Source organism: Dama dama, chromosome 22, assembly GCF_033118175.1.
Source record: "Dama dama isolate Ldn47 chromosome 22, ASM3311817v1, whole genome shotgun sequence".
Classification (NCBI taxonomy): domain Eukaryota; kingdom Metazoa; phylum Chordata; class Mammalia; order Artiodactyla; family Cervidae; genus Dama; species Dama dama.
In genome coordinates, this window is record NC_083702.1 from 58,659,929 (window position 1) to 58,682,831 (window position 22,903).

At 37.8% G+C, this 22,903-nt stretch overlaps 1 protein-coding gene and 1 long non-coding RNA gene across 6 annotated transcripts in view; one reads left to right on the forward strand and one right to left on the reverse strand.

Annotated features, from left to right (window-relative positions):
- NTN4 (netrin 4) overlaps window positions 1-22,903 on the forward strand; it is a 127,431-nt gene that overhangs the window by 101,487 nt on the left and 3,041 nt on the right. For 2 of the 5 annotated variants that reach the window (XR_009689819.1, XM_061125613.1), the window contains exons 6-10: window positions 4,581-4,794; window positions 5,160-5,275; window positions 12,027-12,095; window positions 13,565-13,735; window positions 19,001-19,145. Coding sequence is in view for 4 of the 5 variants with exons in the window: in XM_061125613.1 (XP_060981596.1) it covers window positions 4,581-4,794; window positions 5,160-5,275; window positions 12,027-12,095; window positions 13,565-13,735; window positions 19,001-19,143 (713 nt within the window). In the remaining variant the exon portion in view is untranslated. Of the gene's footprint in view, window positions 1-4,580; window positions 4,795-5,159; window positions 5,276-12,026; window positions 12,096-13,564; window positions 13,736-19,000; window positions 20,438-22,903 lie in introns of those variants that run through there. The other 3 variants (XM_061125612.1, XM_061125615.1, XM_061125614.1) reach the window with 2 other exon arrangements.
- The window catches only part of LOC133044055 (uncharacterized), a 131,623-nt gene that overhangs the window by 41,058 nt on the left and 67,662 nt on the right, over window positions 1-22,903 (reverse strand). The gene's annotated exons all lie outside the window — the stretch shown is intronic.

Consider the following 22,903-nt stretch of genomic DNA (forward strand, 5'->3'; position numbering starts at 1 on the left):
TAGGTGAGTGAAACCCATGCTCACCTTCAAGGAATTTACATACTGGTTGGTCAGAGAAAAGTAGACACCTGACTGAAATGCAAAGTAGAAGTGAGCAGAGCTATGACAAAAAATGCTATTTTTAAAGCACTAAGGGCTTTCAAATAAAGGATGAAATCATATTCAACTATGTTGAAATAGGGAATGATTTCTAAGGTAAACGTGCCCATTAGATGGATAAATGGAATGGCTGCTTTGGGCTTCATACTTGGTGGGGTGGGAGGGGGTTGCAGCGGGAAGGGTGATGCATCTTTTCTGAATATCACTGAATTTCAACTGTAAGGTTCTGTCTTTATAAGAAAGATGCAAATAGGGTTCCTACCATGAGCACTTCCACTACTCCAAATCATTGAATCATTTTGACCATGGCCTTCCAGAGACAACCTTAAGGGTTGACACTTGAATAGATCTTAAAGGATGTGTAGAATTTTGAAAGATAGATGTAGGAGAAAAGATTTCCCTATTGGGGCTCATAAAGGTACAAAAAGCAGGAAAGATTGGGGTTCCACTTAATTTGAATAAAGCCTAATTGCAAGAATTCATCTCATTCAATTAGAATAAGGGCTGTGCGCAAGAGAGTAATAAGAAGTTAAAGTAGAAAAGTGGGCTAGGGCCATAGTATGAAGGACCTTAAATATTTGACTAAGGGGTAGTTGTGTTTTGTAAACTACAAATGCCTCATAAACATTAGAATTATTAACTAACACATGTTGGTTGAGTAAGCAAATAAATGAATAGTCCCAAGAAGGTAATTTATACCTTTTGTTTCTAAAAAGAGCAATATTCCATGTTCTTATTTTAGTGGTTCTCAACCAAGGGGAGCATAAGAGAGGAAAGGAAAGGTATGTTTCACAGATATGACATGTATAGAACTTTTGCAGACTTCTCACATTCCTGCTGGTTTGAAAACTACTACCCTAATGATTATAGGCTTAACAAAGTGAAGGAGATCTAAACAGAATACTGTACCATTAATACCTCCATTTCTTCAGATCCTGTTCCTCCAAGTCACCGATGCCCTCCTGTGTGACAGCGTTACTGTCCTATTATATATCTTATGTGACTTACACATTCTGCTTTGTTTGACATTGTTAATCACTTGGTTTTCATAACAACACCTACTTGATCCTTCTCCTTTTTCTATCTGGTCCTTATCTGCTTCACAAGTTACTGCTCCTCCCACTGCTTGGACTATGTGGGTGTTCACCAGTGTTCCACTTTGGTTATCTTCTTATTCTATATACTATCTCTGGGAAATCTCACCCAGTAGTCCTAGTTTCCAATTCCCATCTGCTGACAGTTCTCAAAACTGTATTTGTGACTCCAACCTTCTGTTACACTTCAGATTATTATTTCCAGTTGCTTGGTATAACTTATTGGGCTTCCCTGGTGGCTCAGATGGTGAAGATTCCACCTGCAATGTGGGAGACCTGGGTTCAATCGCTGAGTTGGGAAGATGCCCTGAAGGAGGGCATGGCAATTCTCCAGTGTTCTTGCCTGGAGAATACCCATGAACAGAGGAGCCTGGTGGGCTACAGTCCATGGGGTCGCAAAGATTTGGACATGACTGAACAGCTAAGCACATACATACACAGTATAACTTATTAGTGTATTCTTCAGACATCTCAATATGTCTAACCCTGAACGCATATTTTTCTCCCTCTCTTCCTTATCTCCACCCCAACATGGATTCACCTACCCCAACCTGCTCTATTCACTTTCGTAAACTAGAAACCTTAAAATCTTCCTCAGTTTCTGCTGTCCCTCAACAATGCATTCTTCCTCATCATCCAGCCCCTGAATCCTATCAATTCAATATTTAAAAAGCTTTTCACATCCAGCCTTTTCTCCTGTTCCTTCACCTGCTGTCTTAGTTCAGCTCCTTGTTCTCTCTCATTTGTTTGGTTTCCCTGACATCAGTCCCTCCCTACGGTAGTCTCTTTATGATGTCACCAAAGTAACTGTCAAAATTAAATTCTAACCATGTCATAATTCTGCTTTTTTTTTTTTTTTAAAACAGTTTCCTTCCTATGATTCTTTATACCCCTAAGACAAAATTCAACTTCTTAGGTTAGGTTCTGCCATGGTCTGACTCCAAATCTAACTCTACACTTTTTCTTCTGCTTCATCAGTTGGGAAGATCCCCTGGAGAAGGAAATGGCAACCCACTCCAGTATTCTTGCCTGGAAAAATCCCATGGACAGAGGAGCCTGGCAGGCTATAGTCCATGGGGTCTCAAAGAGTCGGACACGACTGAGAGACTAAACAACAGCAATGGTGACAGTTCCAACTGCCTTCCCCTAAATGGACACTCTACACACACTAAACTCCTCACATTCCCCAACAGGCACTTTCACACACGACTCCCACAGCCTGGAATGACCTTCAGGTCACCTCCATAAATTCTTATTTGGGCATCTACTGTATTCCGGACTCTGTTCTGGGGTATAGAAAGCCAAAATAAGAAGATAAAGACACTTATGTCAAAGAGTTCAGAGTCTGGTAATAAGGGAGACAGGCACATAAACAAATAATAATGATGCACTGTGATACACGCAAAATAGAAATACAGGTAAAGAACAGAAGCAGTGTAGAAGTGAGAGTGGTTAACTATCTGGAAGGCGTGAAACAAGCAAGCTGAGACTGTCACAGCACTGTTGGTCGGCTATTACATATGTGCCAAGTCGTGCCCACCAGGCTCCTCTGTCCACAGGGCTGAGGAGCAGGACTCTTGATTAATATAAAGAGCTTGCAGAAATGGTGATTAAAGATTCTATCCTGAGGAGCCGTCTTAGCCTATACAGGCTGTTATAACAAAATATCATAGACTAGGTGGCTTAAGGGCTTTCTATGTGGCTCAGTGGTAAAGAATCCATAGGCCAAAGCAGGAGCCACAGGGTACACGTGTTCAGTCCCTGGGTGGGGAAGATTCCCTGGAGGAGGAAATGGCAACACACTCCAGTATTCTTGGCTGGAGAGTCTCAGGGAGAGAGGAGTCTGGTGGGCTACAGTCCACAGGGTTGCAAAGAGTTGGATACAACTGAAGCAACTTAGCAGAGAGGCAGGCAGGTGGCTTAAACAGAAACCTTTATTTCTCACAGTTCTGGAGGTTTCAGTCTGCAATATGATGCCAGCAATGGCCCGGTTCTGGTGAGAGCTCTCTTCTGGGTTGCAGACTGCCATCTTCTGTTGTTGCCTCACATCCTTCACAAGGAAGAGAGCTCTGCACTCTTTGTCTCTTATAAGGGCTCCAATCTCATCTCCCCTAAACTGTATCCAAACCTCCCAAAGGCCTCCCACCTCTTAACACCATCACAGTGGGGATTAGGCTTCAAGATGCAAATGTAGTGGGAAGGACACAAACATTCAGCAAATCAAATCCAGCTTTCTTCCTGTGCCACATCTGAACTCCCCCAGTTGTGCAGAACTGAAGAAGCAACTGATCATTTTGTCCGGTCACTATGAATTCATGACTGCTAATCTCAAAAGGTGCCCTTTATGGTGCTGGCAACTATACTTCACTTCCTAAGTCTCTCAGTCACTTTCCCACTCCCATTCTTCATCATTTCTCTCACCTGATGACATAGCTTTCTATTTTATTCAGAAAACAAGCAGTCAGAAGAAAAGTCCCAGCTCCCACCATGGCATTTATCCACTTCCCTGCACTTGTATCCACATGCTCTGCCTTGCATCTTATTACCATGAACTAATTATGCTCCTACCCAAAGCCAACACCTCCTCTTCTACACCAAATCCCATCCTTTTATCCTTACCCAAGTATGCCCAAATATCCCTTTAAAAATTCTCCCATCTCTCTTTTACTCATCAATTTTCCCCTGTATACTGGATCTTTTCCACCAACATCAAGCATGCTGTAATTTCCCCCCATCTTAAAACAAACAAAACAGACAAAAACTGAAACCTTCACTCCAGTTCCCATCTCCAGTTTAAGCTACCACCCCATTTCTGTGCCCTTATAGAAAAGCTGTCAACAGCGCTGTCTGTTTTCATGCTCACATTCCTCTGCTCCTGTTCTCTCCTGAGTTTGCTTCAATGAGGTTCACTACTCACTGTTACACTGAAACTGTTCCTGTCATGGACACCAGTGGTCTTCACGCTGTGAGGTGCAGTGATCCATTCCTGCCCCTCATCTGCTTGCACTTACAGCATTTAACAGTTGATGTTGCCCACCTCCTTGAAGCTTCGGCTTCCAGAGCACCATGCACTCATGATTTTTTTTCTTTCTCACTAACTGCTTCTTCTTTGTCTTCTTTGCTTATTCATCCTCATCACCCCAGACAAAAAGCCATTCATATTAATGCCTTTACTTTTATGATAAGTTAGGTGGCTTAGCAGCAGATGTGCTTTTCTGGTGATTCTTCTTAGCTGCAGTTTAATTAGCTTTCGCTCACTGAGCATACATTAAGTGAGTAACGGAGAGGCCTCAGAGATGTGCTGTGTGGTGCGAGGAAACAGCTGGGGACCAGTCTCTGCAGATAGCCGGTTCACTCACTGCTGCCCCTGTGTCTTCTCTGCTGTAGTGTGTTCCTGTCATCCAGTTGGATCAGCTGTCCTTCCTTTCAGCTCGGTGACCTTCTGTGACCCCAGCAATGGTGACTGCCCTTGCAAGCCTGGGGTGGCAGGGCCACATTGTGAGAGGTGCATGGTGGGGTACTGGGGCTTCGGAGACTACGGCTGCCGGCCTTGTGACTGTGCGGGGAGCTGCGACCCTCATACAGGAGACTGCCTCAGCAGGTGAACAAGCGTGGCTCTTGCTCTCATCTCTGTGTCTTTCAGATTCGTTTGAAGATCTGATGGGGATCTGGAAAACCTCGCATGCCACTGGAGGAGCAAAGATGTAGTTTCACATCTCTTTAAAGAATTTTTGTCAAATTGCAGAGTCAAGTAAATTGTGCTTGCAAGATTCTAGAGATGGTCTGGTTCGTTTTGCAAGATGAATTATTCTTTTTAACAATAGGCCCTTTATGATACTATTTATTTCTGAAAAGTGAAAAGATAGGAACGTAGCTGACAAGGTTTAAATCTCTATAAATATAGTCATTTCATTCAAGTTCTAAGAAATTCCTTAATACGTTCTTCATCATTTTCTTTTTTATTAGCAGTACAGACATAGACTGGTATCATGAAGTTCCTGACTTCCATTCCATGCACAATGAGAGTGAGCCAACCTGGGAGTGGAAGGATGAGCAAGGATTTTCTGCACTTCGACATTCAGGTGGGACCTGAGGTATAATTGGAGACAATATTTCTGGGTCTGGTCTCGAGTAGCAGTGATCCATGACAAACCAGAGAACAGATTTTGGATCTTATAAGGGGAATGCTTTAGTTCTGAGGTTAATCAGGTAGTGAACCCCATAAGTATAAAACTATTAAATATAACTAATGGTGTTTAACAAGCTTTTTAAATTTTCTTATTGGTAGAATAACATATAATTAGAGTAAAAAATTGGAAAACACAAAATATCAAAGTAAAAAAAATACCCAAATCTCACTATCCCACTCTTAGTGCTTTGGTGTGTTTACTTCTCTCTAAAATATACTGTTTTGATGGAAATGTACAGATCCATTTAAAGGAAAAATATTCCTATAGACCTAGTGTAACTCAGTATGTACAAAGCAAAAACTAGCTGTGAACGCCTTATGTTTATAGCTTTGTTACAACTCTAAAACAAAAGTAATTTTATAAACTAAATATAAGCCAAATAAAACTAATAAAATTCATATCAACAACATTAACTGAATATGAAAAATGATTTTTACTGAAGTCAAAACACTGTTTACTACATAAAGATGATTCTTCAAGCTTATCAAGTCTATACTGCTCTTTCTTCTGATTCAGTTTTGCTCTGATATTTATCTGTTCTGTCATTTTAAGGGCATGCTGGGATATTGGTGTGAATACATAATTTCTGGGTTCATCCTGTCTGTATTCTTTTCTGATAGAAAACCAAGTGTTTCTATTTAGCACCAACTTACTCTTATCAAAAATGCAAATGTGTACAAAAAATTTTGTCAGCATTTGGCTGTAAAGTGATCACCAAATCATCCAAATAAAACTTAAAATAAGTTTTAAAATATTTTTATTATTAAACATCACAAACACCAATTATGAACACCCATGTGAACACCTTGTAATGCTATCAAATCTTAACTTTGCAATAATTGTCTCATGTGCTAAGTCACTTCAGTTGTGTCCATCTCGTTGCGACCCTATGCACTTAGCCCACCAGGGAATCTCCAGGCAAGAAGACTAGAGTGGGCTGCCATGTCCTCCTCCAGGGGTTCTTCCTGACTCAGGGATGGAACCCACATCTCTTGTGTCTCATGCATTGGCAGGTGGGTTCTTTACCACTAGTGCCACCTGGGAAGTCATATTTTCATTTAAATTATAAGATATTACAGATACATTTGAAGCCCTAGGTGTGCCAATCTACAAACTCAATTAGCCTTCTTTATGCCACAGAATAACCGCTAACCTGAATTTTGGTGTTCACCATTCACTTTCATATTTTTACTATTTTACTATATATATAGTAAATAGTATATAATTAGTATATTATTTAATATTTTTAAAATTTTATGTACATGATAACTTACCTACGCCTTAAAATTATTTTTACGTAAGTGTGTACTTTTTTTTAGATTTATCCCATTTTTATTCTCCCATTGTTTGCCATTTAGGTTATCTCTAATTTCCGATTTTCCACTATTACATATAGTGCTACCATGAATGTTTTCCTATATATGTTACATTGTGTACTTGAGAAGGAGTTTCACTAGATCAGGGGCTGGCAAACTACAGCCCTCAGGCCAAATCTGGCCTGCCTTATACTTTTCTGCAGGCTAAAGCTAACTGCTCTAAGGTTTAAACAGTTGCACTTTAAGTGGTTACATAAATACCTACATAAAATCTTTAATTTTTCCCTGTGGCTCACAAACTCTATAATGTTATTATCTGATCCTTATAGAAAATGTTTGCTGATCCTTATTCTAAGATACAGTCTCATTTTGTTGGGTCGCAAGTGTTCAGTTCCATTCAGTTCAGTCGCTCAGTCGTGGCTGACTCTTTGTGACCCCATGGTCTGCAGCTCACCAGGGCTCCCTGTCCATCACCAATTGCCAGAGTTTACTCAAACTCATGTCCATTGAGGCGGTGATGCCATCCAACCATCTCATCCTCTGTCATTCGCTTCTCCTCCTGCCTTCAATCTTTCCCAGCATCAGGGTCTTTTCCAGTGAGTCAGTTCTTTGCATCATGTGGCCAAAGTATTGGAATTTCAGCTTCAGCATCAGTACTTCCAATGAGTATTTAGGACTGATTTCCTTTAGGATGGACTGGTTGGATCTCCTTGAAGTCCAGGGACTCTCAAGAGTCTTCTCCAACACCACAGTTCAAAAGCATCCATTCTTCAACGCTCAGCCTTCATTATGGTCCAGCTCTCACACCCATACATGACTAATGGAAAAACCATAGCCTTGACTAGATGGATCTTTGTTAGCAAAGTAATGTCTCTGCATTTTAAAATGCTGTCTAGGTTGGTCATAACTTTTCTTCCAAGGAGCAAGTGTCTTTTAATTTCATGGCGGCAGTCACCATCTGCAGTGATTTTGGAGCCCCCCAAAATTAAGTCTCTCACTGTTTCCACTGTTTCCCCATCTATTTGTCATGAAGTGATGGGACCAGATACCATGATCTTAGTGTTCTGAATGTTGAGTTTTAAGCCAACTTTTTCACTCTCCTCTTTCACTTTCATCAAGAGGCTTTTTAGTTCTTCTTCACTTTCTGCCATAAGGGTGGTGTCATCTGCATATCTGAGGTTATTGATATTTCTCCTGTCAGTCTTGATTCCAGCTTGTGTCTCATCCAGCCCAGCGTTTCTCATGATGTACTCTGCATAGAAATTAAATAAGCAGGGTGACAATATACAGCCTTGATGTACTCCTTTCCCGATTTGAAACCAGTCTGTTGTTCCATGTCCAGTTCTAACTGTTGCTTCCTGACCTGCATACAGATTTCTCAAGAGACAGGTCAGGTGGTCTGGTATTCCCATTTCTTTAATAATTTTCCACAGTTTGTTGTGATCCACACAGTCAAAGGCTTTGGTATAGTCAATAAAGCAGAAATCGATGTTTTTCTGGAACTCTTTAGCTTTTTTGATGATCCAGCAGATGTTGTCAATTTGATCTCTGGTTCCTCTGCCTTTTCTAAAACCAGCTTGAACATCTGGAAGTTCACATTTCATGTACTTTTGAAGCCTGGCTTGGAGAATTTTGAGCATTACTTTGCTAGCATGTGAGATGAGTGTAGTTGCGCAATTTGAGCATTCTTTGGCATTGTCTTTTTTGGGATTGGAATGAAAACTGACCTTTTCCAGTCCTGTGGCCACTGCTGAGTTTTTCAGATTTGCTGGCATATTGAGTGCAGCACTTTCACAGCATCATCTTTTAGGATTTGAAATAGCTCAACTGGAATTTTGTTGGGTCGCAAGAGTGCTTACTGTCAAATTTATCATTTACTGCCAAATAGCTCTCTCAAGTGGTTGTATCCATTTGCATTCCACCAGCAAAAATGACATTCTGTTGTTCATACTCACTAGTACTTTGTATGTATTTCACAAACATCTATACAGCATATACAAGGGGCCAAGCACTATCATAACTCATTCACTCAGGCAGTTTAACTCAGTTAATATTTATTGGACTTCTAAAATTAATGTTATCAAACCTCTACATTTTTGCCAATCTGAAGGGTGTGAAATGAGAGCTTGCCATTTTAATTGCATTTTCCTGATTAGTAATTTTTCATGACTTCTGGGACATTCAGGTTTCTTTTTCTGTGAATTTCCTGTTTGTAATTTTCTTACTAATTTGTAAGTGTTCTTTATAAACTCATTCTTTTACAGATATTTATTGAGTAGCCTATGCTATGTGCCAGTGCTGCAAATAGAGTAATTGAACAGACAAAAACCTCAGTCTCTAAGGAGGTTACATTCATGCAGAGGAAGGTAGCTAATAAATAAATGGAATATTTAATGATGTTTAGTATCATAGAGAAATAAAGCAGGGATGGAGGAAAAGAAGGACTTGAGAGGGACATACTTCTAAATAGGAGGGTCAGAAAAGTCCCATGAAAGGACTCTTGAGGGAAAAAAAAACCTGACAAAGGTAAGGGAATGAGCTATGCAGATACAAGAGGAAAGCCTTTAGGCAGGAGGTAAAGCAGGTTCCGCAGCCCTGGGCTGAGACTGTCTGCGTGCCAGCTCAGTCGCTGCAGTGTCTGACTCCCTGCAGCCCTAGAGACTTTATTTAGCCCACCAGGCTCCTCTGTCGGTGGGCTTTCTCCAGGGAAGAATGCTGGAGGGCCATGCCCTCCTCCAGGGGATCTTCCCAACTCAGGGGCCAAACCCAAGTCTCTTAGGTCTCCTGCATTCGCGGGCAGTTCTTTACCACTAGAACCACCTGGGAAGCCTAGGCCTGGCTTGTTTAAGAAACAGCAAAGAGGCAAGTGTGGCTGGAGGAGAGTTAAGAAACCACAGTTTTAATGTATTCTCATAGAGAATTATGGACCTTTCAAGAATCAAGAACACTCAATATCAGCAATTTTGTATCATGATTTTTTTTCACTTAACAATCTTAAGATCATTTTCTTAATTGGTGTCACTTTAATTTACAACAGGACAGAAGGTAGGAAAGATTAGATAATATGAAGTTGTATCTATCTTTTTAGCATTTGAAAAGGAAAAATCTTTCCCATTAATTTTGTGCCTTAATGCTACTTATTCTGAATTTTATGTTTGAACAATTGCTTTTGAAAGATTTCTTCTATTTTTCTAATGGTTTTTCAAATTCTCCAGCTTTGCTTACCTATTTATCTGCCATGTTTCCATACTAGGAATATAATGCACTACATGAAGATACTCATACCATGTCTTGTGAGATGGAGAACATCAGATGAAAATGTCACTAACTGGCTTTAACTAGTACAACAGAACTATAAATAATACTTCGTTTTTGAAACAGTCTAACAACCCAGTATAACTAAATAGGTTTTCCTCCTCTTCCAGATTTCTTTTAAGAAAACACATCTGGGCTGAAGCCTAATCAAGAAAGATTTATTCAAATTTTAATGTCTGATTTCTTAGCATATGAAAAGGGAGTATTGGAAAGCAGCCAAGAAAAGGTTTTCAAATAACAGACCTATTCAAGTTCTTTAAAAGAATTTTTTCTTTTTTCCCCTTTTTTATTTTCATATAATTTTTAAAGGTTACTTTCCATTCACAGTTATTGCAGAATATTCCCTCTGTTCCCCACGTTGTACAACACACCCTTGAGCCTCTCGCTCAGCAGGTTGTACCTCCCGCTCCCTACCCCTGTGTTGTCCCTCCCTACTCATGTCCTTGTGGCTGAAGGAGCATTACACTGAGGAATAAGATGTGCCATTGGTGGCAGGGAGGGCTTGTCCCTGGCGGTCCAGTGGCTAAGGTTCTGTGCTCCCAATGCCGTGGGCCCAGGCTTGATCCCTGGTCAGGGAACTAGGTCCCACATGCCACAACTAAGAGTTCACATGCCGTAACTGAAAGATCCCACATGCCCCAGCAAAGATCCTACGTGTAGCAACTAAACCCAGTTCAGTTCAGTCACTCAGTTGTATCTGACTTTTTGTGACCCCCATGGACTGCAGCACGCCAGGCCTCCCTGTCCATCTCCAACTCCCAGAGTTTACTCAAACTCATGTCCATTGAGTTGGTGATGCCATCCAACCATCTCATCCTCTGTTGTCCCCTTCTCCTCCTGCCTTCAATCTTTCCCAGCATCAGGGTTTTTCACACGAGTCAGTCCTTTGCATCAGGTGGCCAAAGTATTGGAATTTCAGCTTTAGCATCAGTCCTTCCAATGAATATTCAGGACTGATTTCCTTAAGGATGGACTGGTTGGATCTCCTTGAAGTCCAAGGGACTCTGAAAAGTCTTCTCCAACACCACAGTTCAAAAGCATCCATTCTTTGGCGGTCAGCTTTCTTTATAGTCCATCTCTCACATCCATACATGACTACTGGAAAAACCATAGCTTTGAGTAGATGGACCTTTGTTGGCAAAGTCATGTCTCTGCTTTTTAATATGCTGTCTAGGTTGGTCATAGCTTTTCTCCCAAGGAGCAAGCGTCTGTTAATTTCATGGCTGCAGTCACCATCTGCAGTGATTTTGGAGCCCTCAAAAATAGTCACTGTTTCGATTGTTTTCCCATCTATTTGCCATGAAGTGATGGGACCAGATGCCATGATATTAGTTTTCTGAATGTTGAGATTTAAGCCAACTGTGAAAAAGACCCAGTACAGCCAAATAACTAAATAAATAATTTTTTTAAAAAGATATGCCATTTGGAGTTCAAATAGGTTTTAGAGTTCATTTAGCATTTGGAGTTCAATTAACATGGTAGTTATCATACTCTCCTTCTTTGGTAGAATCATCAAAGGCCATGAAGTATCCACTCAGGTTGTTACAATTTCTGCATGAGCAATCCTCTGCTTTGTTTAAATGACAAGCAATATTATTGAACAAATCACAACAGCTCATTTTAAGCACCTTTGATTTATCTTTCCCACTATTTAATCCCACTGTGATTTTCAGCTTGCAAATCTTGTGCTCTGATCTCTCAAGAAATTTAGCTAGAGCCAATATGTCAATGTTTCCCACATCTCTGTATCTACCTACATCAGTTACAAGTAATAAAATATATCATTGTTTCTACATTTCTGTATTTCTCTTAGGTCAATACTTTATTGGATGATAACTAATTCAATTAAAATAGTTTTCTTTTGAGAGACTTTTCATGGTTTCTTATGGATTATATTGTATGGATCACTTAAGTCTTAAAAGGTTATGCCACTTAGATTTACTTGCTGATTTTTTTTTTTTTTTTTACTTTGTTTCCAAATTACCAACACCATGTTTATTTACTTTCTTCAGGTAAATGTGAATGTAAGGAACAGGTGTTAGGAAACTCCAAGGCATTCTGTGGAATGAAATATTCATATGGTGAGTCTGAAGTCCATGAGTGCTTCCAAGGATCTATTCAATCTACATGTACAAAAAGTGTTGAAGGAAATGAGTGGCTTGGTTTATGACATTCTCAATAAATCAAAGCATTAGTCTAGTCTAATGTAACAGTAGTAAATATAGTATTCTAGTCTTGACCTAGATTTTCCTAAGAGAGATGGTTTTGAATGTCTTAGTGAGAGTAGGACGCTTTTAGAGCAAAAGCAAGGTTATCCTACTATGTGGAAAAGAGGCAGACAACAACAACAAAATCTTGACATGTAATCCTTTCCCATGAATGATTCTTGTTTTAGTAATCGAAAAGGAAGGTCTCTAGCCACTTCAGTGATTCCTTGGCCAGTAGTACTACTAAGCAGAAATCAGTTTAAAGCAGTGTATTCACAGTGATTAAAAGCTCAGGCTTTGGATTCAGACCTACGTGGGTTTTATTTCTGGTTTATTGGGTGGGTAACTTAACATCTCCAAACTTCTTCATCTGTAAAACAGGGATGATGCCATCTTCCCCATGAAATGAGATTTTTGAAAACCACACAACACATTTCCTTGCACATACTAGATGCTCAGTAAGTGGTAGGAGGGAAGGAGAAATATACTGGAAAGGCATTGAGACTACCTCTCTGCCTGCCTCTCTTCCCTGCCATCTCTGTCTACTCCTCTACCTTTCAAATACCCTGAAAATAAAGTGTATGGACAAAGGAAAATGTCATTGCCCTAAGTAAAGACTGTTACTATCTTTAAATTCTAAATGGCTTTATTCTTATTAAATAAGTATAGGTAGCTCAGATGGTAAAGAATTGACCCACTATGCCGGAGACACTGGTTCAACCTCTGGGTTGGGAAGATCCCCTGGAAAAGGAAATGGCAACCTGCTCCAGTATTCTTGCCTGGAGAATTCCATGCACAAAGGAGCCTGGTGGGCTACAGTCCCTACAGTCCATGGGGTTGCAAAGAATTGGACATGACTGAGCAACTAACACTTTCACTTTCCATATATTAAAGATGCCTTATCTTGCTGACATATCATTGACTAGTGTCTGAGTCTTTTATAATTCCATAACTTATATAGCCCAAAATATACATAATCCCCATCCACATCCATTTCATAAGTAGAAGAGCATAATAGAATCATGAAACTGGAGCTCTACCATCACCCAGGACAGCTTCCTAATCCCAGTCAGCTTGAATTTTACACCAGGGAGGAAAATTAAGTAACCAGTAATATTTAATCTCTTTAGACTATGTAAAATATGTCCTGGCAATAACATTTTGCTCTTTGTCATAACATTACACAAAGCCAACCATAGAGTATAATATAGTCAGAATCTAAATAAAAGCCAGGATAACAGTTCTACTTCCTGTGCATCTTTTTTGTGCATCTAAGTTGTTCAAAGTTCAAAGGGTAGTATGAAATTCTATTCATTTTGACTTTTGGAATTGTGTTCCTACAGTGCTAAAAATAAAGATCTTATCAGCTCATGATAAAGGATCTCATGCTGAGGTCAACGTGAAGATTAAAAAAGTCTTAAAATCCACCAAACTGAAAATTTTACGAGGAAAGCGAACACTGTATCCAGAATCATGGACTAACAGAGGCTGCACTTGTCCAATCCTCAATCCTGGTGAGCATTAGATGTTACTAGCTGGATCCCTACCTTGTCTCTGCTGATTTGCTGCTTGTCTTACATTCTCTGAATCACAATCTAAATAAACTCATCAAGAGCATCTCTCCTTTTCACCATCTGAACTCTGGGGAAAGTCCAAATGGAATTCTTTGAACTGGTATCAAATTTTCTTTTCTCTTTCACATGCTCTATAAAAGTAAAATATTTTAAATCCAGCAATTTAATATTTTCTGTCTTGAAGAGAAGTCTCAGATTGGTTCCAATGGCAGTAGCAAAGAAAACATTTTCATGAATTCCTCTGCCACTAATACTGTACTGGAAAGCTAGGTCCTATTACAGTGCCCTGGTTAGAACTTGCTCCCAAAGGAAATTCAAAGGCAAAATTCCATCTGTGCAAATAATATTGAATTCATTTTTACTATTGCATGGGAAGCATCTGTTTCTTTTGGATAGAAAACAACTCTCAAGTTTTCATCATCTTCTTTTTCATTAAATGATCATTCTGGTTTCAAATCAAGAACAGTAGAAATAAACAAACAGCAGCAAAACTACAGAATCTTAGAGAAACTTGGAATGGAGGGAAATTTACGCCTTAAAATAATATGGCAGACGCAGAGGCAAGCAAGTAAGCATGGGATTCTGATCTGTTTACCTTATAAGCACACTCTTCACATTGTGTCATAACCTGCTTATTTCTCTGTTTCTCTCATTAATTTGAGGATGGGATTTAGATTTTTGACCATACTGTCTCCAGGATCTACCATTATTTCCCAGATAATAGTACTGCAGTACACAAATAATGAATTCTAGCAAAACAAATAATATATTTTCTAAATCTTCTGTACTTCCCTGTTTACAAAGTTGCCATTTGTATCTTAGTGACACTGCTGAAACAGGTGCATAATTTGTGTTCCGGATCTAATTCTTTTCAAAGTTAAGTCCAGGAAAGCACAGTTACGTTAAGAAGTCATTTATGGTCTTTGGTTAATAAATTTGAGAGAAACAGATAACTGAGTGAGAGAGAGAGAAAAACCATCAATAAAATATCCCCCAATCTAAACAGTGATATAACTCTTGACTTTGTTGAGTAACATCTCACACCCTTTTTATAGCTCTTCATATTTTACTTGAATTAATCTAAATTTTAGTAAGGAAAATTTAAAAGACATTTTAATATAAATATGTTTCCAAAGAACAAATGAACTAATCAGAATCTTAGATTTTGAATACTGGAGACTGAGTCATTAAGTTCTATTTCCCAATGATCTCTGCATAGGGGCTCTTCCTATAAGCACTTTCAACTAAACTGGCAAAAGAAAAAAAACTAATAAACCCACCCCGTTTTTTAGTAAGACATTAAAAACAAAAGCTTTGACCATCTGAGCCACCCTCCAGGAAGTGAACTATACTTCCTCATCAGGTTTCTGCCAAACAGAGTGAAAGAATCAACTGAGTTCATCACAATAGAAAACATAAGCACAATTATTCAAAGAATTCTTGAAAACATGTTTATTCACTTTGATGAAAAGACTTTGCCAAAGTAAAACCAGACACCCTTTCACTTTGTTTTTCCATTTTTACAAGTTTAATAGCTAAGGCCAAAGAAAGCTGATAAGAAAACTCTGAAACCTTACACGCCAACTTGTTTCCTTTGCTACTTTTGAAAAGGAGTAATCCAGTTGGCATCCCTAAAAGTTCACTCATTCCTACTTTCATACATATATTTACTCATTCATCTATTGAATATTTTAGAATGCCAAAACTAGCACTAAAATATTATATTTTCTTTTTCTGTGGATACAAAGTAAACTTTATGCCCTCAAACTTGTAGCAAGGTAGATGTCAAAAGCAAAGAGATATCAAAATTAAATGTAAATGCTAATAAGTGATACAACAGATAAAGTTGTTTTTCATGCTAACTTTTGGTATGATGCTGTTCCATAATTTACAGATTTATTCAGCATCATTTTCATAGTTTAATTTACATTTATACTTTGACATAATGGCAAACTCTTATAATATTTGTTTTATTTATACTTTCAAAGTGAATTCATCTAAATACTAGACTTAACACTGAAAGTTTCCTAAAAATTATTTATTGTATTTTTAAAGAGGATTTTATTATTTTAGGGTTGATAAAAACAATATCACAACCATTATGTTTCAACTAGTCTGTCAATTAAATACTGGGATTCTTTTTCTTGAAGAAGCTAAGGTTACCCTTTAAGGAATTTAAATACCTTATAATCCACCTTACATTTCTGCTCTCTGGTGTTTGAAACCTATGTCATTATTTTCCTTTTTCTTTTGTCTCTCTCTTTTTTTTTTTTTTTTGAAAATATAGCTATTTTTAAGTTTAGGACTTAAAGCTTTTAAGTCCTAGACTTAATTTCTTTTAATAATCTTGATTTCTTTTAATAATTTAAATAACCTTTTTATTATTATAGAAGCAACACATGTACATTATAGAAATTTAGGGGAAATTTTTAAATTTTACACTTCTGTCCTCCAAAGATCATCTCTGTTAACATCCTACTGTGAATCCTTCCAGATATTTCTCTATATATGTATACATTATATTTCTAACCAAAATGAAGTCATAATATACACTTCATTCTGCAACCTACTTTATTCAGTTAACGATCTTTACCTTAAAGTTTAGTTTATTTTTATATACTCTAATACTGAGATCATATTCCAATTTCCCAACTGATCCCAAAATGTTCTTTAGGGCTTGTCCTTGCCAGTATTCTATCCAGAATCACAAATTGTATCTAGTTTTTAAGTCCCTCAAATATCTTTGATTTATGATGAGTTTCTTTATAGTGCTTTAGAAATTATTGTTGAAAAAACTAGGCCAGGTGTTCTGTAGATTATCCTGCCTTCTGTATTTGGTTGGTTCTTTGTAGTGTCATTTAGCTTGTCTTTCTACTTCCTATTTTTCTTGTAATCTCTACAGTCTATCCTGATAGACTCAAGATAAGCATTTTGGCTAGCACTTGTTATAGATATTGTTGTGTTGTTTCATGTTAAATCACATCACAGGATACATAGCACCTGAATGACCCACCATTGCGGGTCTAAACTTCTGGGTTGCTCAAACTCAACAGTCTGATCTCTCCATTGGGGAGTTTTGTTTTCCCTTTTGAGACTAGGAAACAATGAATGTGAGTTGTTTAGTCACTGTGCAAACATCCAGTTCCCCATCAACTATTCACTTAATGATTTTGTCACACAATTGGCAGTCCCTTCTTGGATGAATAATGTAATTCGAGTTTGAGAAATGCTTTTTCTAATTTTGTCTAATTCCCTTCATTTATTACATGACATTATTCTGTAAGAGGACTTCCTCTCCCATGGTGGGCTATTAGGTTACCATGAAATATAGTTCCTATTATAAAAGCAGGATAAAGGCTAAATTCTTTCCTTTAATCGCCATTTTCCAAAGTAAGGAATGGTTTTAACAGCTGTCTCAAGATGGCAAGTTAATTTCTCTCTGGATTTCTCTTTTTTGAGTATCACTTTGGAATTATGGATTTTTGTTGATTCAGTATGTTAACACACAATGACTATGCTCTTGGTGCTCAGATTATCATAACTTTGACAGGTTATAACCCTCCTTCACTGACTCCTTTATTGTGCCCTTTTAAAATGATGCCCACGAGCCTTTTTAGCACAAGTCCCATGTGTACCTGTATCTTTCTGCCTTGGAACTAGAAAAAGCATTTCTTCGAGAAGCTTTGTTTTGTGTTGTTTTTAGTGATACTTGTCATTAGAGACCACATTATGTTTGTAATAGGTAATCCTTACCGTTAGACTGACATTTTTAAAACCATTTCAGAGAATGAAATGGGGCTTCCCTGGTGGCTCAGACCGTAAAGAATCTTCCTGCAATGCAGGAGACCTGAGTCTGATCCCCGGGTTGGGAATATCCCCTGGAGAAGAAAATGGCAACCCACTACAGCATTCTTACTTGAAGAATTCATGGACGAAGGAGCCTGGTGGGCTACAGTGCATGGGGTCGCTAAGAGTCGGACAGGACTGAGAGGCCAGCACTTTTACTTTCACTTCAGTGAATGAACAGACTATATATACAATCAGGAGCTTAAATGGATATTTCCAATTGAATTTTAATATCTTGTGTTTTCCCTTGAGTTTTAAAGTATATGTCTCTTTATCTTATATTGGACAGTTTTATTCTATGAATGTAATTACTTATTTGTTCTACCCTATAATATTACAGAAAACTGTTTCAAAATACCAATATTGATATTACTAAAGACATCTACTGAGGGAGACTATCATATTTCTATTTATTAATATATAGATAATGTGATTGTCCTTTTGGTTTTTTGTATTTGTTAGTCAAAAAATTTTACTTGAAGCCTGAAAAGAATTTTGAATTATAAAATCAGCAGTAGGTCTTATCAAGTCTCATCATTTTTTAAAAGTATGTCAAACAAACATTCTATATTCCAAAAATACTTTATCTAGGAGATATGTGCTCTTTTGTATAATCCGTGCTTCTCTTCCAATGTTGTTGTTCAGTTGCTCAGTTGTGTCTGACTCTGTGATCCATGGACTGTACCCCGCCAGGCTCCTCTCTGTCCATGAGATTTCCCAGGCAGGAATACTGGAATGGGTTGCCATTTCCTTCTCCAGGGAATCTTCCCAACCAAGGGATCGAACCCACATCTGCAGCATCTCTTGCACTGCAGGTGGATTCCTTACTGCTGAGCCACCAGCGCTTCTCTTTCTTTCAATATGTGTTCCCAAATCGTTGTTTCACTTTTATAAAATCCTCCTTAACATATACTACCATATATAGTGAGTCTCCAAGAACTATTGATTTATAGCAGCATGTTAAGTACCCACAGAATCCTCACTTCTTCACTATGGACTGTAGTATATAGCAAAGAGTAAAACGTCTGCCATCACACAGGGCTGAGCTTGAGTCAAAGAGCTACTACTTACTGGGAAACACTGTTTCTTAATCTTGCCAAGCTCAGTGTCCTCATTTGTAAAACAAGGAAAGAAGAAAAGTGATACCTACTTCAAAGGGTTATTTTTAAGGTTAAATAAGATAATACATTTAAAGCATTTAGCACACAAAAAATATTTACCAAATTATTGCCTGTGACTCCCTATTTCAACCGTGAGTTGATAAAACCTTGAACCATGTATATATAAAACTGCTAAAGTCATATCTCTCCCTTCAATAAATTATGATACTACATAGCCCCTAATATTGTTCTCTTTTAGGTTTGGAGTACCTTGTAGCAGGACACGAGGATGTAAGAACAGGCAAACTAGTCGTGAATATGAAAAGTTTTGTCCAGCACTGGAAACCATCTCTTGGAAGAAAAGTCATGGATATTTTGAAAAGAGAGTGCAAGCAACAGTAAAGGTGTGTAGCACTTAATGGCACGTCTCTACGTACAAAAGACAAACTTAATGGAAAGGAGACCTCAAAAATGAAACTGGAAATTTTTTTTAGTGCCAAAATATATAGAAATGTTCCAATGCATGGACCTTATCTAATGTATCTCTTTGGGGCCCATGTTTAAATGCAGTTTGTTTCATAAAGAAGAATGAAAAATCCTAATACTGATACCTACTTTCTATGAGACTGATTCTGAAATTCATAACTATTAAGGATATTTTAATAGCAATATGATATTTAGCAGTAATCTATTAAGGCCAATGCACCTAACAAGGATTCTTCCCATCTTCAGATATGTTACTTACATTTGTGCTACTTGAAGTAATTAATGAGATTTTAAGGAATTCCCAACCCTACTATCAGAAAAGGTGTTTCTTAAAAAGAGCCTTCTCTTGCGTGATGTGTGTGAACTTTGGTCTGTGGGGTGTTAAATGGATCCTCTCCACATGTATATAGTATTTCATTGTATAAAGCACTTTACTGCCTACCACTTGTGTTCTGAAAGTTTGGAGACTGCTGTTGACAGAAAAAAAAGAGAAAAAGGCGTGTAAGAAAACCTGCAGAAACAGAAGCACTGCCACTGCGTGTGGGAAAAGTGGCCACGTACAGGAAGCTGTACTCTTTAACCTTGAACACTTAGAGAGACTATGTGAAGATGCAACCTGAAAGGAGAATATGTTTGCATGAAGTCTCAGCTTTGGGCTAGAGGTTAGATTCCACAGATACCAGGCATGATGAAACTTTGAAAAATAAAAAAACTAAACAAGAAGAGGTTCTAAAATAAGAGAACGGAGTCCTAAGTATAGAAAATGCTTGGATAAAGAGGAAATGGACTTTAAATTTTAAAAAGCCCATTTATTTGCAATGCACTTGTATACACTTCAAAGATTATTGTAGACACAGAATTTGTTTTTTGTGTTTAGTATTTAAATCTGAATATTGAGACAGTTTCCTCCTTGTCTTTATTAACAGTATATGGTCATTCTATTCACTCCTTTTTGGATGCAATGTATGTGATAGTTCACCAAATTACAGTTTTTCATTATTATTCATCTTCTGTATCCATCATACCACTATACATACCATTTCTTCTGTACTTGAATATAGAAAACGTGAACCACAGTGCCATAAGATTAACTTCACATACAGAACATATTTTTTTCCTGAGGTCCTGTGGACTAGCAAAAAATATATATATATTGCTCTGGTAAGTTTTTTATACTTCATATATGTAATAAAGGAATATGATCTCCTTATTTTTGCTGCGTTTTCTGATCAACTCTTTCACTGATACTAAAGATTGCTTTTTCTCAATCTAGGAGCTCAACTCTAATCCCTTAAATTAAGAAAATCAAATATCGTGGGGTTTGGGAATGGAGTGGAAGCTAATTCAGAAGGGTTTACTTTCTGTAGCTGTTGAATGTGAGCTTGTTTTCATCAGATGCATTGCATTTTTATATTACATTTACTTTTTAACTAATTTTAAAAGCAATAAAATTTCATTGTTGAAAATACAGAAAACCATAATGAGAGAAAAATATGGCTCTACTCCAACAATCCTGTGATAACAACTATTAGCATTGCAGTGTAGACGCTGCTAGACTGCTTTCTATGCATATAAATACCTTTCATAGAACTGGAAGTATACTATACATACTCTTAGGAAATCTGCTTTTATAACCTGTAGCATAGGTCTCAGTTTCTTCCCTATTCCTATCTTATCCTGGTAGATGGATTGCTATCTACCTACTAGGTATAATTTACAAGCAACTTACAAAACATAGTGGTAAGTACATTGTATCAAGAAAAATATTTTAAATATATCAAGTATATGATTTTCTTAAGTTTCAGAATTGCCAGGTTGCCTTCATTTCCATTTCACTTTACATAAAATAAACCATTGAAAAGAAGAATATAAATAATGTCTATTTTTTAAGAGTACAAAGATGCTAATAATATATTATTCAGTAAAAGAAAATAACAGAACAATACGTACAGTATTAGCTCCCACCTCTAAAACACATTTATAAAAATACAGTGTTTCAAAAGGTCTGACAGATAGATTATATGATAGTAGTAGTTGCCCCTGCAGGAGAAAGAAGGAGGGAGGCTTTCACCTTTTATTTTGCATATGTCTGCATTGCTTGACTTTCTTTTCTTGATTACATACTGGTCTTGTAACTTATTTTTTAAATAATTAAGATTTAATCAATTGTTTTTAAAGTATGTTCAAGCAAAATCATAGCAAAAATTTAATTTAGCTAGTTTACCACATTGCTGGGCCCCCCTATATGGCTTTCCATTTACAAGCAACTTGTAAAACATGTCTTTGATCAGAATCCGGTCCTTATGATTAGAATCTTCACTAGGTACTCTTTCAACACCTTTTCTGGGAACATTCTAAAAAATAGGCCCCTGTTATAGTCATTTCTTAATGTCTTGATTTTCATATTGTTTGTAGCCCCTTCACTGCAGTTTTAATTTCCTATGAGCATTGTTGGCTTCCAAAGGCGGGGCGGAGGTGGGGGGCAAGAAACCTCATGTTCCCCATTTGTAAAAGTAAATAGCAAAATGAAATGTGGGGAAGCCGCCTCATGACCCCACTCCCATCCCACCATTCCATCATTCTGCCACACTTCTGTATACTTTCTCACCCTTGGCATCTTTCAAAATAACCATCACGGTACCAAGGCAACAGAATCACATACAGCTTCCATCTGTGGCTGCAGATGAACATGAACACTTCCTTCGAGAGCTGGTGGGAAAGTCTCTGCCCCCAGAACTTTACTCCCTGAACTGCTGGGCTTTATTGGCCAGCAGATTAGTTGCATAATCTCCACATACCTATCTGTATAATTTGTCTGAGGTCAACTCAGTCTATGCCCTTTTATTACATCACTTTCCCCATAGAGGAATGTTACTAATATTTAGTATTTGATGCAATGGAAATTCTCAATCATAGGATAATCTTTTAATAGTGTCTGCTAAATGAGGTCAAATCTGTAGGGATATGACTGTGAGTCCAAAAAGCAGTGTCCATCTGGCTAGATTAAACAGAGAGAAAGGCCTGTTAAGGGTAAATATAGTTCTTTGGGATACTTAGGGTTCTTGCAGAACAAATCCCTTTCTAAATGAGTAGAGACTTATCAACTCTGAAGGGTGGGAAAAAGAACCTTGAAAATTCCTTGTGCTGGCTGTCCCATTGCCACTCCCCTGGAATGCTTGAGAACAAGGAGCGTGAGCAGTGCCTCAGCTGTTGAGAGTTTTGTCAGAGGCCCCAAAGGACTGAATTGCCTTTGTGTTCATTGTTTCAATGATAAGCAGTCCCCTAACCTAACTTTATCAAAGATCCAAAGTTACTCATGATTTATTTCCCACAGTTTGGAAGGAAAATATTTACGAACAACCTCAATTTTGTAGGGGAGATTGCCATGATAAAAATGGAATAGAAGCAAAGGGGTGTGCCTTGCATGACTGATTTTTTTTTAATCTCTCAGAGAATGATTTGTCTGAGAATACTTTCAGAAAAATGATGCCCTTGTTCCTGCTTTCCTACACTTCTGCCAAAGAGATTTAAACATTTCTCTACTTTTTGAACATTACTGACTGTGTTTGAGACCTACAATATTTTAAATGACAAATTCTCAGCTTTATTATTAGCCTGTTTATATATATATATGCTGAAAGACAAAAAAGCAGTAATTGTTACGAGAGAGAAAAGA